This window comes from Plasmodium malariae (genome assembly GCF_900090045.1).
Source record: "Plasmodium malariae genome assembly, chromosome: 14".
NCBI lineage: Eukaryota > Apicomplexa > Aconoidasida > Haemosporida > Plasmodiidae > Plasmodium > Plasmodium malariae.
Window position 1 is genome coordinate 1,863,618 of NC_041788.1, and position 17,575 is coordinate 1,881,192.

Here is a 17,575-nt window from a genome sequence, read left to right on the forward strand (position 1 = left end):
ATGTGCATTTATTATTTATATATAAAAGTCGTGTGAGGCTATAAACAAAATTATAAGGGATTTAATGCTGCCATATAGAATAGTTTTGCTCAAATATTCAATACATGAATGTGTACATGTATATATATATACGAACTCCTAAATTCGTAGCTCTGCAAATTAATGTGTTTGAGGCATGTGAATCTTGAGAAGGGAAGATTATGTTTTGGAAAAGTCAATAATTAAAAAAAAAGTTATATAAAAATATTTAATATAAGCTTTTTATTTTAAGTGTTTCATTTATTTTTTTCATTTTGCGCATTCTAAGGGATAAAAGGAAGAAAAATCTTGTATTGCATATTTCGTGTGTCAGATATTTGTGCAAATATAAGACATGATCATGATGTGTATATATAATAACCAGTAAGATAAATTGTAATCTAATAAGAAAAATGAAGATAATTTCATTAAAAATAAACAAAATTTATAAGACATTGAGATTCAGAAGTCTGTCATGAGCATTTTTATATAATAAAATTTGACCATCATAAAAATGAAATAATAGAAGTCATATAAATCAGCATATATAGCAATAGTAGTAATAGTAAAAGAAGTGAATTTTAAAATGTTTAAGAAGTGTTTCTTTTTTTTAATAATCTCTATATTTAGTATAATTTTAGCGCTATATAATAAAGTAAAGTACGAAAATGTTGGTGTAAATTATTATAGTAGTGAAAATAACAATGGAGGGAGTAGTAGCGAACGTAGCCGAAGGCATGGTAGTGATAGCAGCAAGGGTAGTTATAATGGCTGTGAATTATCAGATGATTATTGTTCTGTTGATTATATTGGAGATATTAAGGAAACCCAAGGAAGTAAGATTGTAAGTTATAAGGACACACGTATTAATAAAGTTAAGAAAACATTTAGTCAGATGTTTCATCCCATTTTTTCAGAAATGAATTATGAAAGTACAGGTAAAAATGTTATCTCTTTATTTTTAGAATTTTTTGATAATGCAAAAATGTTCACAGTTGTTTCGATGAGATCAAGTTATCATATGCTACATGCATATGGAATAGTATTAATATCACTACTAAAGATTCTCTTTTTGTGGTTTATTATTATTGAACCATATATGCAATGGTTGTTTTTTGAATTAAAAAAATTTTATATAGATTTAGATTACAAAACGAAGAAATATATATTTAGTACGATATGTTTTTTTATAGCATTTCTTTACTTTGTTTACACTGGTATTATAAATTATATTTTAAATAAAATTACCAAGTTTTATAAATACTTGTTAAAAAAAGTATTTGGAATAAATAATTTCTTATTTAATGTATTTCCATATATTATCAGCTGTCTGCTATATGCTACATTGGTAAAAACGGTACCTATATATTTCATTTCCTTTTTTATTTATTCTTGCTTTTTTCCATTACCGTCCATATATTCAGTTGTTATAATTATAAAATACATATATTTACCAACCATAAACGATTGTGTTATTAACGCCTTAACACAAACATTAAAATGCAAAAATGACGAGACAAATGAGCAATATAGCATTTTAAATGATAACGAATTTGTTGAGTTGATTCATTCCGATGACGATTCTTATAATAGGCATTCAGAAAAAAAGAAGAAAAATTTGGAAGCAACACGTAAGGAGAAAGAGGATAAGCAAGAAACAGTATGTAAGAGCGACAAAAGGGAAAAAATAGCAGGAAGGGTTGCATTAGAGGAGGAGGTTAAAGACGAGGGAAAGAACAAAGTAAAGGATGAAGTAAAGCACGAAGTAAAGAACGAAGTAAAGCACGAAGTAAAGAACGAAGTAAAGCACGAAGTAAAGAACGAAGTAAAGCACGAAGTAAAGAACGAAACAGGGGGTGAAGTTATGGACGAAGTAGTGGACAAAGTAAAAGAAAAAGTAATGGACAAAGTAGAGGACAAAATAGAGGACGCATTATATGACGAAAAAACAGATGACGTGCAGGAAGCGGAGGAGATAAAAGAAACAAAGTACACAAATGATGAGCACGAAACAAGCGAAGTAACAGGAAAAAAAGTGAGTAATATGGACAAAAGGAAAAATAATAAAAATGACGAAGATGAAATAAGCTCGAGAGTAAAAAGTTCCAAGAAAAAGAAATTATTTTCTTTTAAGTTAGATAATTTAAAGTTTATTCCAAAAAAGAAGAAAAAAGAAAAAATGAAAATTGAAAGATCTATGGAGATAGAATGTATAGACAACAAAGAAAATAATTATGAATCTTTAGATTTATCAAAAACAGATAATGAAAATAATGTTATTTGTTATGATGTGTCAATTTTATTAGAATATTGGTTATTTATTAACATTCTGAAGTTCTTAAATTTATTTTTTTTTTTCCGCAAATATAACAAAGGATCCTTTATGTTTGAGTATTTTACATTATTTGTTATATGTATTAATATTAGCGAAAAATTACACGAATTTATGTTTTTAAAAAATTACAAATCGTCCATTTTAGTTCGTTTTTTAAAAAAATTTTTAGTAAGTACTGTAGATTTTCTTTTATATTCTTTATTTAATATAAGATTAGAAAGTGAAGACAAAAAAGGAAAAAATGGTACGGATCCAAATTTGAAGTATGCTGAAAGAAGTAATATATTAATCAAGTTATCAAAAATAGTAAAAGAAAAGCTAAAATTGAATGAAACAGTAAAATTCAGCCTTACATGTTTAAAATCGGTTATTACAGAAAATGTAGTGGAAAGTGTTAAATTACCAATTTATATAAAGATTTTTATTAATATACTAATTTATATGCCTCAGCTAATATTGTTAATTTTTCCTTCTTTCATTCTTAAAATATATTTTGCTTATTTCTTTTTTATTTTTCCAATATTTGGATCACTCAAAAGTTTAGAAGAAAAAAATTCAGCACATAATAAAATTTATTACATTTGTTATTTCTTTTTTTACAATATTGCCTCGGTAACCGTAAATCATGCTTTTTTCAAGTGTTTGCCTTTTTATAATTTATACAAAATTTTAATTACCATTCTAGTTCAAACCATTCTTAAATATATTTTTAATGCTCTTAAGGGAAGGAAATAATCACCCATTCTTATTTATGTAACTCTACTTACTGCTTTGTTTTTTCATCATTTTGCTTTTTGATTACTTTGATTTTTCGTTTTTCTGATTTTTTTAATTCATTCAACACATTTCACTACTTTTATTTTGTTGTATTTTTTTTTTTTGGTATTATACAAAATTTTCTTATGATTGTTTACATCATATGGAAAAGAGAAATATTTTATTTTGTTAATTCCATAAACTATTATAAATTAATTAAAATATTTAAGTTGGCAATTTTTAATTACCTCCGGCTTTGTTTCTTTTTATAAAAACAATTCATTCAAGTGCTCAAAAAGGAGATAAATGTATTACCTGTGCACTCATAAATAAATGTGCGCGCAAATGCATTTCCACGTAATATTCTTTTTTTTTTGAACATACTAATCAATTTTAACAAAAATTATGATAAAAAATTTTAAAATTTTAAAATTTTAAAATTTTTTAGGACTTTCATATAACATCTACTAATTAACATAATTTTAACACGTGTCCATATTGTTGTATGAAAAAGGAATTCTCTCTTATTGTAAAAAAAAGTTTTACATATACACTTTTTTTTTTTTTTTTTTTTTTTTTTCACAACTGTCTATTTCGCTAAAGAAGAAACATTTAACACAATGACATTAAAAAAAAAGTTCATTTATTAAACTTTTAATCAATTTTTACAAATTTTCTTTTTATAATAAAGCATATATACATAAAACTAGAACGGAAATTCTTTTTATCATAAAATGTATCACTTCTGTTGCTTTTCAAAAATTATAGTACTTTATTAAATGCAAAATGTATAGACGTGTGTGTTTAATTTTTTTAAATTTCTTATAAAAAAAGAAAAAAGTGAAATAAACCACACAAGCATATGTATGTATTGATGAAATTAAACTTTTAAACATATTCTTAAAATAGCTCACTCATAATTTATAGTCCTCCTATACATACTTATATATAAGCATATACATGTATGTTTTGTGGATAAAAATAAATATACAAAGATAATATAGCGCTGGCAGAATAACTACATAAATATTATAGATATAAAAAGATAATAGAAAATCAAAAGAACTTAAAGATTATATATAAAAAATTATTTATAAAATTGAATTTTGTTACTGACATAAAACATTAACACGCAAATTAAACTTAAAAAAAAAATGAATTTTGTATTCCCATTATATTTTGCAGCTAAAACGTAGCTTATTATTCAAGTATAAATTAAAGTCATAAAAAAAAAAAAAAAAAAAACAGAGAAATAAAAAAAGAAAACAACTTATATTTTTATAATGTATGTGAATTAACTTCTTTATACACATTTTAAGGAAGCACTACATTTTTGCTTTGTATCGTTGGAGTAATTGGGATATACTTAACAAAAAGGTATATATTATTTTCCTTTTCTTTTTTTTATTTTATTTCTTCCTTGTATGTTTTAGTCTAAAATGTTATGTTTCTTTATTTCTTTTTTGTGTTGTTTTAATTCCTCCTGCAGTTTATTTTCGTATTCTTCAATTAATTCGTTTACAAAATTGTCAGTTTCTTCAATAATATCATCATGGCTTGTGTCATTTTCATTATTTGTTTCATTTTCGTTAGTTGTTTCATTTTCATTATTTGTTTCATTTTCATTATTTGTTTCATTTTCATTATTTGTTTCATTTTCATTATTTGTTTCATTTTCGTTACTTGTTTCATTTTCGTTACTTGTTTCATTTTCGTTACTTGTTTCATTTTCGTTCCTTGTTTCATTTTCATTATTTGTTTCATTTTCATTATTTGTTTCATTTTCGTTATTTGTTTCATTTTCGTTATTTGTTTCATTTTCATTATTTGTTTCATTTTCGTTATTTGTTTCATTTTCGTTATTTGTTTCATTTTCGGTGTTTGTGTCACCTTCATCGATTTTAAGTTTACTTGAATTTTGGCTATGCAAAGCTTTTTCAAATTTTTCATATGATTTTTTTGATAAAATAGGTTTAAGCGCTTCTTCTAAATGTCTATCCAATAAATCAGCTGCTCTCAGACCTATGTATTGAGATATATCCTTGGCATAATTTTTTAAATCATTTAAAACTTGATCACTTATATTCTCATTATCACTTATATTTTTGTCTTCTTTTAAATAACCCCCTAATTTATTCTTTATCTTATTAGCTAACTCATCAGCTAAATCATCTTTCAGCTCATCTAAATCTTGGGTATTTTTTAAATATCCATTTTTCATTAGATCCGCATAATTATATCCCTTATTACTCCATACCGTAGATAATCCATTATCCTTTGAATTAAATTTTAAATTATTTTGATTCCCATTATTTTGCGAAGTTCCTGTATTAATACACTCATAGTACACATTTTGAAGAGTTAAATAAAAGTGAAATAGACACAAGATATTTAATATTGAAAAATTTAAAAACTTCATTATTCTGTGAAGTAATGAGCTACTTTTATTAAAACGTAAAAATAATAAGTACTTATTGTACGTTTATATATATGAATGTATGTGTTTATATATATGTTTATGTAAACTTATACATTCATATATCCCCTTTTCCGTATTTTCTTTAAAAAATGATAGATTTTATATATTAATAAAATGGCTAATTAAAATATAAGATTTCGAAACATATACACGTAAACCATTAATTTTAATTATCAAATATTATACCGTAAAAGGTAATTTTAGATACTAAAAATAACTTAGAAAGTTTCAACGTAAAATAGTCTATGTGTTTTAAAGCAATGTGTCAATTATAAATATTGATTTTTCCTTTTTTTTTTTTTTTAATTTAATTTTAGTTATTTATGCTTACATGTTTTTTAATCAAATTCTACAATTTTAATGTATTAGTGTTATTGATATTTTTTGTTATAAAATAATAGCTATTATATATATATATATATATATTCTGTAGCATTTCTCGTGGATAATAACATTCAAAAAAAGGTCAGGAATATTTTGAGTAATTACACATGTTTTAAAAAAAAAAAGCATAAGAAAAGAAAATTATATAAATCTTTATTTATTTTTTTTCTTTTATTTTTATGCACAATTTTTTTTTTTTTTTTTTTTTTTTTTTAATTTATTTAAATACAATAGCTAGAAGAGTAATTGTGCTCTGTTTATGTCTATATGTATGTTTTACACAAGTAAAAATAAAACTTACAAGGATATTTTTCTAACATTATAATTTTCATTTATTATTGTACATTTATTGTGTACTATAAAACTATTTAGGAACCATTAAAGTATATATGTATATATACATATATATATATGTACTTATATATTCAAGCGCATGCTGTTTATATATTTCTTTTTTTTGGCTAATAAGTAGAAAAGATACATATACAAACAGTTGCACAATATATTTTGGTAATGCAATAGTTATTCTTAATGAATAATATAGCATTTTATTAAATCATTAATTTCATTTTATTAGATATTAGTTGTTTCACAATTATTTTGATGTATTTTAAAATGTTACCACATTTTCTTAATACTTGTCTTTTTATGAAAAAAAAAAAAAGATATTGACAAAAAAATAAAACATAGAGAAATATAATATGATAATATAAAAAGATACTGAAAAATATACACTATCAAATTTTTATTATCAATATAAAAATACGTTAACCAAAGGGAAATCAATTTACAGAAAAAAAAAAAAAAAAAGATGAATAATGAATAATGAAAGATTAAAACATATAGCTTACAAAGGAAAAAACAAAAAATTAAAAATCAGTGTGTTAAGTGGCATATAACTGCGCTTATCTCTTTATATGTATATATATAATACAGTTATAATATAAGCCCTTTAAAGCATCATTGTAATTCAAATGAATGATTTATTTTTTGTTTCATGTTAAAAATGCGTATAAATTTATCTTAATTAAAAAAATCATCTGAATATTGACCTTCAACTTCTTCCCCTTCGTATGGTTCCTCTGTTTCATAATCCCATATCGCATCAGGCACGTTTACGTGCACTGCTTGTTCCATTCTATTAAAGAGAGTTTTCAATACTGGAGATAATAAATGATATACTTGCGGGTTAGTGTGTGGTGGCTTAACAGCATCAGCTACTATATTTTCTATTGGTTCCAATCCTTGTTTTAATACTTCCTTTAACACCACTTTAGCATTTTCTTTTAATTGACGTTTAATGTCAAATCCACTTTGTAAAAATGATACTGAATCCTTTTGCAATGCACTAATTATTTCATTGGCAATGTTATCGGCTATTTCATTTCCTATTTCTTCAACTGATGCAGATTCAGAAATGAATGAGGAAAAACTTTTATTTAAACGTTCAGAAAATTCACTTCCATTTTCAAGAGATGATGAAGCACTCGTTCCATTTTTATTCCTTAAGCAAAGAACATTTACAAAACACAGAAATACTAGGAGGGAAGAAATAATGGACAATCTTTGTACTTTATTCATTTTTCCTTATTTTATTTTTAATTTGTATAAAGTGAAATGATAAGTGTGTAAAAATGTATATTGGAAAAATATATATTATAAAAGTTATTTCATAAAACAAAATGATAAAATTAGTGTAATCATAAAAGGACAGTTACAAATTTTTTTTATTCAAATATGATGTCAATTTAAATTAAATCTTTTATTTGAAAACAATGGTATTTACAAATTAAAATTAAGAACAATATTTTATGTTGTGTGTTTCTCCTTTTTTTTTTATTTGTTAACAAAATGGTGTAAAAAAAAAAAATATTTGTAATAAAATAAAAACAAAAATATAAAATAAACATAAAAGCTAAAGTTACATGCACAACTTCAGAGTCCAGACAGCAAGTAAAATATTTTTTAAAGATCAAATTTTTTTAATTTTTTATAGCTTCTTTCATTCTTTTTTTTTTTTTTTTATTGCTCACGTAAAGACAACATTCAAAGAACTCTCGATGTTTTTTTGCTCTCTTACTGATTTTTTTATTAACATGTCATACATTTAGTTCAAAGGGTCAATAAAAAAAAGCTAGAAAAAAAAAAAAACTTATATTTCATAGTACCTTTAATTAAATATACGTCTTATATATGTTTTAATTTTGCATGAATTTTATTCTTATGAACTGTTCATATTTTATATCAAGGTGTGAAGTAAAATAAATTTTCTGCATGCACAAAAAAAAAAAAAAAAAAACTATATTGCTATAAATTATCAAGGATTTTTCTATATTTAATGGTTGTCATCGTTCAGCTGCTCAGAACTATCACATGATGACAAATTAAAATATATTAACAATTAAAGATCAAAGCTGTTAGCTAGATTATGAGTAAAAGTGTAAGTGAAAAGTTATTCTTTTAAATGTGGGGATGCCACTTTTGCCATGTAAAAGTTGAACGTATAAACATATATATGTATGTAAGTGTTTATTTAACTCAATTTTTTTTTTATAACTTCATTTTTAGCGAAAATGTGTATGTTAAAAAATTTACGTTTAATGTTCAACAGTTAGTATTATTTTTTTAACACACTCAAGTTGATAAAATTTTTTAAACGTTTACGGAGAGCTTAGTTTTTTACATATCATCAAAATTGAAAAAAATATATATATGATATAAAAAACAGCCTACATTTTTTCTTTATTTTACATGAAAATCTTTGTAAATTTTTTTATATCAACGAGTAATGTTTTGTACCAATTTTAGTATAATTTACAGTGAAGTTCCATTTAATGTTCCATTTTTAACACCCATTATATGTACATACATTTAAATATTTATATTCTTATGTGAGAACGGCGCGTAATATACCATATACCTCACGCATAATTTATACATGTTTTTGACTTAATCACAGTATCGTGTATTAATGCATATACACTTAACAAAGATAACCTAAAACTTTTCTGTTTATTTTTATACTACGAAGGGAAATTTACCAAATAAAGTATACGCACGTTGCTATATTTTTGAGTATATTTTATTTTTTTTTTATGGAATATTAGGTACAACATGATTTTATAACGAGACCATGAAAAAGAAAACCAAGTAAAATGTATTTTCTTCATATAGGAAATATCAACACCCAAAAAATAAGATACATTTGTTTTTCCTTATTTTTCTTAATATAGAAAAATTATCTGCTAAATAAATGTCTTATTGTAACATAGTTCTTAAAAATTAAAAAAAAGAAAAAAAATGTGCATACACACAAAATAGAGTCTCAACTAGTACAGTGTTTCTTTAGGAAAAAAAAAAAAAAAATAGAAAGAAGTGTGTACACGCGTAGTGGAATTTTATATAATACAATGCTTTTTAAAAGAAAAAAAAAAAATTGTGCTTAAGGATTCTCCAAGTTTTCCTTCTTTCTCAAAAAGAAAAATAACTAATAATGACTTTTAACAATAAAATGAAAACAAAATAAGTTAAATAATCAATATCGTAAATTTGTATAACAAATAGGAAATTAAACTCGTCTATTTTCTACATAAAACATAGCTTTTTTATTAAATACTCTTAATACATATATATATATACTTCAATACATTTGTCTTACGTATTTTGTAAGGTAATTAGCATATAAGCTTCCCCAATTTGGAAAAAAAATTAAAGTTTAATCTTTCTTTATATATATATATATATATATATATATATAATTTTTTTTTTTTTTCTCTTTTTGTCGAAATACAATGTTTATATTTTATTAATTGAAAAGCGCTTTTGCTACATACAAACCTATTCTATTTTAAATATTATCAAATTTTACTTTTCTGGTTAATTTATTATATCATTCAAAAAATTGAAGCTATTTTTCTGTAATAAGGGAACCAAAAAATTAAAAAAAAACAAAACATGGACATTTATGTAATAAATCTATAATTCTATATATAGACAAAAATAGAAAAAATATAATATAATAATTATAATTAATGAGAATATCTCTAGAATATCTAATTTTCCATTTGCTTTTAGCAAATTTCTTAAAAAATAATATAAAATGTGAAATAAATGGAAATTTTCTGAGCTACGATGAGGATGACACAAATAATTTCGGAGAATCGAACTCTTCGGATTTTATGAACAATGAAAAATCCTATATTATGGGCTTAAATTCCGTCAGTAAAAATAAAAGAATGGTAAATAATTATAGTTCATTATCTATCAATCCATTATATGGTTATAAAAAAGAATATTATTTAAAAGCTTTTCTTGATACTAGTAAAAATAGTAATGAAAATGCAAAATTGCATGAAGAGGAAAAAAATTATGCAAAATCTAATGGAACATGTTCTAGTTTCATGATTATAAATGAGCATGATAATACAACAAATAAATCTAAAGATATAAACGAAAGCAGAAAATTTGACAAATCGTGGAACCCAGATATAGCAGAAGCAGAACAAAGTTCTAGAAAAATGTTGAAAGAAGAAGTTAATAAGGAATTATTAAATCATAAAAATACTTATAATAATAGCATGCTCAACATCACAACAGAACAGTATAAACAAAATATGCAAAAATATTTATATGGGACAATTTCAAAAAAAGAAAGTAAATATATTGAACTGAAACCCCATAAATTTCAAAGTTTTAATTACATTAAGGATGTTGAAAGCACTAAACCCAATGTCAAAAAAAATAAGGAACATAAAGAAAAGAATATTAGTATTCATAACGCTTTCATAATAAATAAAGGAGGTAAAAATAATGAACTCAAAAATAAGGGTAAAAAAAAAGAATTAATTTCTTCAGATAATAACACTAACAATAAGGACAATATATATTTCGAAAAAGAAATGTATATCCAAATAAAATATCCAGTATATAATAAAAAAACAGAAACGGAAAATGTATATCATAGTGGAGCACATTATGTCCTAAATAATCAGACAGACGAAAAATCAGTTCCTAATAGTAGCAATACTGAATCTATAAAACAAACCGATTATAAAAGCGATATTGCAAAGGAAAGTAAAAATAAAACATATTCCTACTTAAGTGATAATGATTTAGAAAATATATTAAAAAATGAATGTAAGCCTGAAAGTAATGATAATTTAAGAAATAATAAAACAGAAGTTTTTAAAAAAAGTGATTCAATAGAAAAGGAAGAAGATTCTATAGATCTAGATTTAAAAGATGCAATTGCCAGAGATATGGACAATAAAGATTCAAGGAATAATGATAAAAATAAGCCAAATGTAGAAGATAATGGAATGATAGAAAATGATATAAATGATGTAGAACTAGTGAAAGATAAAATTCATAATTCATACATAGATTTCTCCATAAAATATTTGGGTCTTGGTTATGATATTATTATGGGGAACCCAGAAGGGGATCCAACTTTAAATATTGATCCAGGATTTAGAGGACCAGTGCTTAAAATAAATATCGAAGATATGAGCTTCAATGATAATAGTAGCAGTTACAGTAGCAGTGGCAGTGACAAAAGAAATGATAGCGGTAGTAGCACTAATAGAGATAGTAACAGTAGCAGTGGTAGTGACAATAACATCCGCGATGTTACCAAAAACAGGAGAATTATAAAGAAAAATAATAAAAAAAAACAACGATTAAGCCCCTGGATAATTCCTGAGCATTCTTGTAATCAATCAAAAAATGTAGAAGAAATAAGAAATTTAGAGCAGTATAAATTAGAACTATCATCAGATGTTAAAGTGAGCACACCATCCTATTTCCCCTATTCCTTTTCTGCATCAGCAGAATATAAAAATGCACTAAAAAAATTGAATGTTCAAAATTCCGTCATATTTTTGATGAAGATATATTGTTTACGTTATCATACTGGAATACCGATTACAAAAACTTGGAAATTTACAGATAATTTTAAAAACGCTTTGAAGAATTTACCTTCCACCTTTGATGGTTTAAAAGAAAACAGTGAGTGTACATATGAATATTATATCAAGAAATTAAACACTACAGAATGTGAAAAAAATGTTAATAAATGGATGCTTTTTTTTAAGCTCCATGGTACACATATAGCTCATGAAATTTATTTGGGAGGTAAAATAACAGTAAAAATGAATATGGATAAAAATGAATATAATAAAATGAAAGATAAAAATGTAAATGTAAAAACTATTTTTAATTTTTATTTTCACCAAATGGGTCTATCGTCATCATATAATAAAAAAACGCAAAAAATATTAAACAAATTTCGTACATCCAAAAGTGTATCTATTCTTGGGGGAAATCCAGGTTTAAATGTGGAAGATTCTACCTTTTTTGAAAAGTGGGTTGATTCTATTAATAAAAATTCCATGCCAATAAGAACAAAATTATTACCATTCAGTTTCTTTATGGATGACCCAAATATGATAAAAGCATATAATGATGCATTAACCTTTTATGGATTAACTTATGGAATTGAATTATTTGATAAAGAAAAATATAATCAAACTGTATTGTCTATTGGTGAATATCTTGAAAAGGCCGAACAAAAACTGTATGCTGGTCCTCCTCCTGGTTTATTAACATGTCCCATAGGAAGGAGTCTTGTGATGGGTTTTTCGTTAAATTTAGATTTTTATAAAAACAAAGAATTGAATAAAACTACTGGTATAACTATCTGTGAACAGTTGAAAGAATCATGTAGTGGAAATGGATTTGAAAATAATTATTCAGATATGAGGATATGGGGTTTATGTTCTGAAAGACCACTAGACTTTATTGCACAAGTAGTACAACAAGGAGAATCTCCTAAAGTTACAGCAACATGTCCTGGTAATATGGTTATACTATTTGGCTTTGCCTTAATGAAAGGTAAAGGCTCATCATCTGCCAATAAAGTAGACATATATCCTTGCCGTACTGGTCAAACTAGCTGCTTAGCAGTTTTACAAAATAGTAAATTTAAGCAAAGTATGATATATATTGCCTGTATAGACAAATCAACAAAAGGTTTAGAAGATATACAAACTTTTAGCAAAATAAGAAACATGGATCAAGTTAATACAAATAATTATAAAAAAGACGGTTATCTCGATTTTACTTGTCCCAAAAATAGTACTTTAGTGTTTGGTTTTTCCTTAGAATTTCATACAAATTTTCCAAAAACTAGAAGTAATTTTACGCACTGCTCAAAGAAATCTAACAGTTGCAAAATAAAGGGAATAGGAATGGATACCAATTTATCTCTTTTTAGATCTGATAAACACTCATTAGGTATCGTAGCTGTTTGTCGATCACAAACAAATAAGACTTATATTCATTATGCGTAAATCTATATTTGTTCGTTATTTTTATTTTAATTTATTTTAAGAATTTCCCTTCCTTTTTATTGTTCTGTGCTATATTTGACCTTTAGTCAGTGCATGCGTATACACATAAATAAATAAATATATATATATACATTTTATGTACACATGTCCTTCCAACGTGCATCTACCCATTTATACTTCATTATAGGCTTGTTAGTTCTTCCCCCATGCTCAATATATATAATTTTCACCTATAAAATATGTGAAATAAAATGATACATTTTTAATTCATTTTATTACCCTTTTTTCCCTTTTTGTTGCATAAAATTTTATTAGTCCCTTCAAAAAGTTATTATATAAGTTTTGATAATTCTTTTTGACAGGTATATATATTTTTAAATACCTTATATTTATGATCTCTTTATTAACTACGCAAAGCGTTTTATTTATCACAAATATATAAATGATTTAACATTTTTTAACGTTTCCTTTTTGTTACATGTTAATTTTTTGGATGACATTCATTTTTTACATTAAAAAAAATACTAATAAGAAGTCAAATGATGATAAACTGTTTTATAATGTATATATAAATATATAATATATATATAAATATACATATATATATATTTGTAAGATCAAAAAAAACACAAGTACCTTCAAACTTTCTGTTAATCGAAGATTCGATAATATAAATAGATGTTGCTAAATAATTTATAGGCTATGGTCATATAATGAATGAGTTATATATGTGCAAAAACGCTTATATATAGAATTCTGTATGCAGCTAATTACAAATAAGAGAAAAAAGGGCAAATATAAAAATGAAAGAGAGTTTCATATGCCACTGCATGTAGATTTACGCAAGTAAAATTGTACTTCATAATGTATACATTTCTTTATATTATTTAAAGTATAATTGTGCACAAATATGCCTTAGGCTACTTGATCTAGTGGTATGATTCTTGCTTCGGGTGCAAGAGGTCCCGGGTTCGATTCCCGGAGTAGCCAAATTTAATATATAATATGTAGTTAAATATAATTTACAATAAACAAAATAAACAAACTTTTAATTATAGAACTTTGAAATAAAAAGGGTAATTTACAAAATATTGATATTAATTTTTTATTAATTATTGTAAAATGGTGTAGAGAGGAAAGATCAATTACCTTTAAATATTTAACGTATGAATATATATATATATATATATTTATGGTAATGGGAAATGAACACTACATCCGAATTAAGAATATCTTTAGAAAATTAATAAATAAAATATTTTTTGTTTTATATTGTGTACTCCTAATATAGCTGTTGTTCGCCATCTTATCAAAATTAAGGTATAATTTATAGTATATATATACATAATATTGTTATAATATATATAAGTTTTTAATTAATAAATAAATACAAGAAAACGAACGGAATAAATAATAAATATGGATAGAAAAAATTATTTCGTCTCAAATGGAAGTATTAGAAGAACGCATCAAAAAGAATACTCTGTTTTCTTTAAAATGAAATTTTACTTTTTAGTTCCAAGAATAACAAAATATTACTGATATGGAGGACAAAAAAATAAAGTGGAACTTTATATATAAAAAATATATGTTGTATATGATTTACTTTTATCAAGGATTTTACTATATATAAGAAATTACATTTTGTTTTTTGCTAATTTTTGTAGACACATATACATATGCATAAATGTGTGTGCATCTGTATGCTTGCATACAATTATGACCTTTAAAATAAGGATAAAGGTAACGAATAAAAAAGATGAAATTAATTACTCTTGATTGTTTTTCAGTATACCCATATTGTATATTCCTCCGTTGTATGTTTACTCTTAAAAAGTAATGTATTTATAGTGTTAGATGAAATAAAAGGAACTATTCATATACCATAACTGTTTGCAGCAAATATAGCGAATACTACATTAACGCTATTTAAGTTGTCCAGTAAATATATGCTCCTGCACATTTTTGTTCTAGTAACGGAAAGTTGTTAACAAAATAATTGAAAGATATGTACAAGTAGGAAAATAAAAGATAATTATAAATATTAATAATTATTAATAATTATTAATAATTACTTTTAATATATATTATTCATATTATTAATAACTATTAAAAGAATTTTATGTAGACAATACCATTTATAAACGAAAACATGAGCTTTGTTTCCTGTGTGGGGAAAAATAACATAAATGAAATAGTACACTTGGTAGAAAGGGAGTAGATTAAATTCAGCTTTTAAGAGGGTATTACTTTAATATACTTGTATCTAACCGTATTAAATTAATAGATATATATATGGACGTTCTCACATATACATATACATACAAAAGTGCCATAAGGAAAGGCTTTTTCTCATTCATTAGGATGAAAAAAATAAGAAAGAGTTCAATTTTTTCCTTAAAAATAAAAAACATGTTTAAAATAAAATTATGCTAAAGAATTGTTGTATTAATACGTTCGTAATCTTTTTCCCTTCTATAACCAAAATTTGTGAAAAATGATTTCCACTTTTATTGTATGTATCTATAAGGTGATCAAAAAAAAAAAATATATAAATCATTTATTCGTAAGTAGCTTACAAAATGTTTTGCAGTATATTTTAAAATGGACATTTTCAGCCAATGTTTGTCTTACATATTTTTTTTTTTTCCTTTTTTTTTTTTTTATATTTTTAATCTTTTACTTTTATTGTTCTTTATTTAATTAATGAAAAGGAAACATTTATAATTTTAGTTTGTATGGGCATATAAATAATGTACTGTACACATAAAATGAGAATGAAAAAAAAGATGCTTCTCCACATATAAGTGGTCATAAATTTGTTAAATTATCAAAGTAATTATTTACAAGTTGCACTAATATTCTTTGGTGATGTTCAAAATGTTATGTAACTCAATATGTTTTAAAATAAACCATTTAAGGAAAACATAAATAATAAAACATAAATAATAAAACATAAATAATGAAACATAAATAATGAAAACATTCTACAAACCCTATATGACAAAAAAATAAAATAAAAATAATATTAATAATAACAGATAAAATTCATGTTGAAAATTCAATTCGTAAAAAAAATAAGAGTTACATGATATTTAAGGAGTCCTTTGACTTTGTGTAAGCAACAGTTCAATTATTCGTTATTTTCACTATGTATGTGTATATATATATATATATTTATTTATTTATTTACATGAATGTTTCATATAGGCATTTAATAAAATTCACCATAAATGACAAGAATGAAGAATCAGCGTTAATTTTGAATTTACTTAATTTTATTTCTTAGACGATAATTATGATTTGTATGTTTTACAAGATATACATTTTCTTAATATCAGTTATATGCACGTCATAAAAACGTATACACCATTTTTTCATCAATCTCTTTTGATCCTATGTCAAATTTAATAAAAAATGTATTTATATTTTGAGAAAAAAAACCTATAAAACCAAGGTATTAAAAAAAAGAAAAGAAAAAGAAATTTCGATAAAATAACAATAAAAAATTGCACAAAATTAAAAATTATAAAAATGTAGATTTTATTATATAAACATTCGTACATAAAATATGCATATATTAAAACGTACAAATTAATTATATATATATAAATACATAAATAACAACGATAAATAATAAAAGTTATGTCAAAAAAATACATAAACGAGAAAAGAGAATGAGAAAAATACTTAAAATAATCTGCATTATCGCCCATTCATGGTACAGTAATAAAAAATTAAATATATTAATATTATATTTTTCTTATTTATGGTTTATTTCCTTTTTTTTTTTTCTTTTACAAAATAAAATACATTATCTCTTTAATCAGTTGACATTTTATTTTTACGTACAAAAGGAATTTTTTAATATACGTACGCAAGTACATATATATACATATATATGTATATAATACATATATTTTGTTTATAATATGCTTCAATATTCGTTATTCTTAATTTTATCCTGTTATATTTTATATCTTGTAATGAACCTTGTATTCATATTTTAAAAATTTAGTGATAATAGGTTCATATGTATATTATGTATTTTCTATATACGTTTTAATGTACATCATATGTACGTATTTGTGCCCATACTATGTATTTATGTACTACATATGTACGTAATTATGTACTACGTATGTACGTAATTATGTACTTCATATGTACGTAATTATGTACTTCATATGTACGTAATTATAACATTTTCATAACTATTTAACTCTTTTTATGTACATTATTGGTATTTCCCTT

General features: G+C 23.8%; 4 protein-coding genes and 1 non-coding gene across 5 annotated transcripts; 3 read left to right on the forward strand and 2 right to left on the reverse strand.

Annotated features, from left to right (window-relative positions):
• Positions 1-604: 604 nt before the first annotated feature.
• On the forward strand, positions 605-3,088 carry PmUG01_14051200 (conserved Plasmodium protein, unknown function; the record flags this gene model as incomplete). The annotated part of the gene is made up of 1 exon (XM_029008082.1): positions 605-3,088. One exon carries the CDS (start codon positions 605-607, stop codon positions 3,086-3,088), a length of 2,484 nt encoding a protein of 827 aa, XP_028864407.1.
• Positions 3,089-4,538: 1,450 nt separating this feature from the next.
• MDV1 (male development gene 1, putative) lies at positions 4,539-5,528 on the reverse strand (the record flags this gene model as incomplete). Its single annotated transcript, XM_029008083.1, has 1 exon — positions 4,539-5,528. One exon carries the CDS (start codon positions 5,526-5,528, stop codon positions 4,539-4,541), a length of 990 nt encoding a protein of 329 aa, XP_028864408.1.
• A 1,467-nt stretch (positions 5,529-6,995) lies between these two features.
• CelTOS (cell traversal protein for ookinetes and sporozoites, putative) lies at positions 6,996-7,553 on the reverse strand (the record flags this gene model as incomplete). The annotated part of the gene is made up of 1 exon (XM_029008084.1): positions 6,996-7,553. The coding sequence occupies one exon, from the start codon at positions 7,551-7,553 to the stop codon at positions 6,996-6,998; it is 558 nt and encodes a 185-aa protein (XP_028864409.1).
• A 2,450-nt stretch (positions 7,554-10,003) lies between these two features.
• Positions 10,004-13,321, forward strand: PLP2 (perforin-like protein 2, putative; the record flags this gene model as incomplete). The annotated part of the gene is made up of 1 exon (XM_029008085.1): positions 10,004-13,321. The coding sequence occupies one exon, from the start codon at positions 10,004-10,006 to the stop codon at positions 13,319-13,321; it is 3,318 nt and encodes a 1,105-aa protein (XP_028864410.1).
• A 918-nt stretch (positions 13,322-14,239) lies between these two features.
• PMUG01_14051600.1 lies at positions 14,240-14,311 on the forward strand. The gene has a single exon. It is a non-coding gene (tRNA).
• The last annotated feature ends 3,264 nt before the right edge of the window (positions 14,312-17,575 follow it).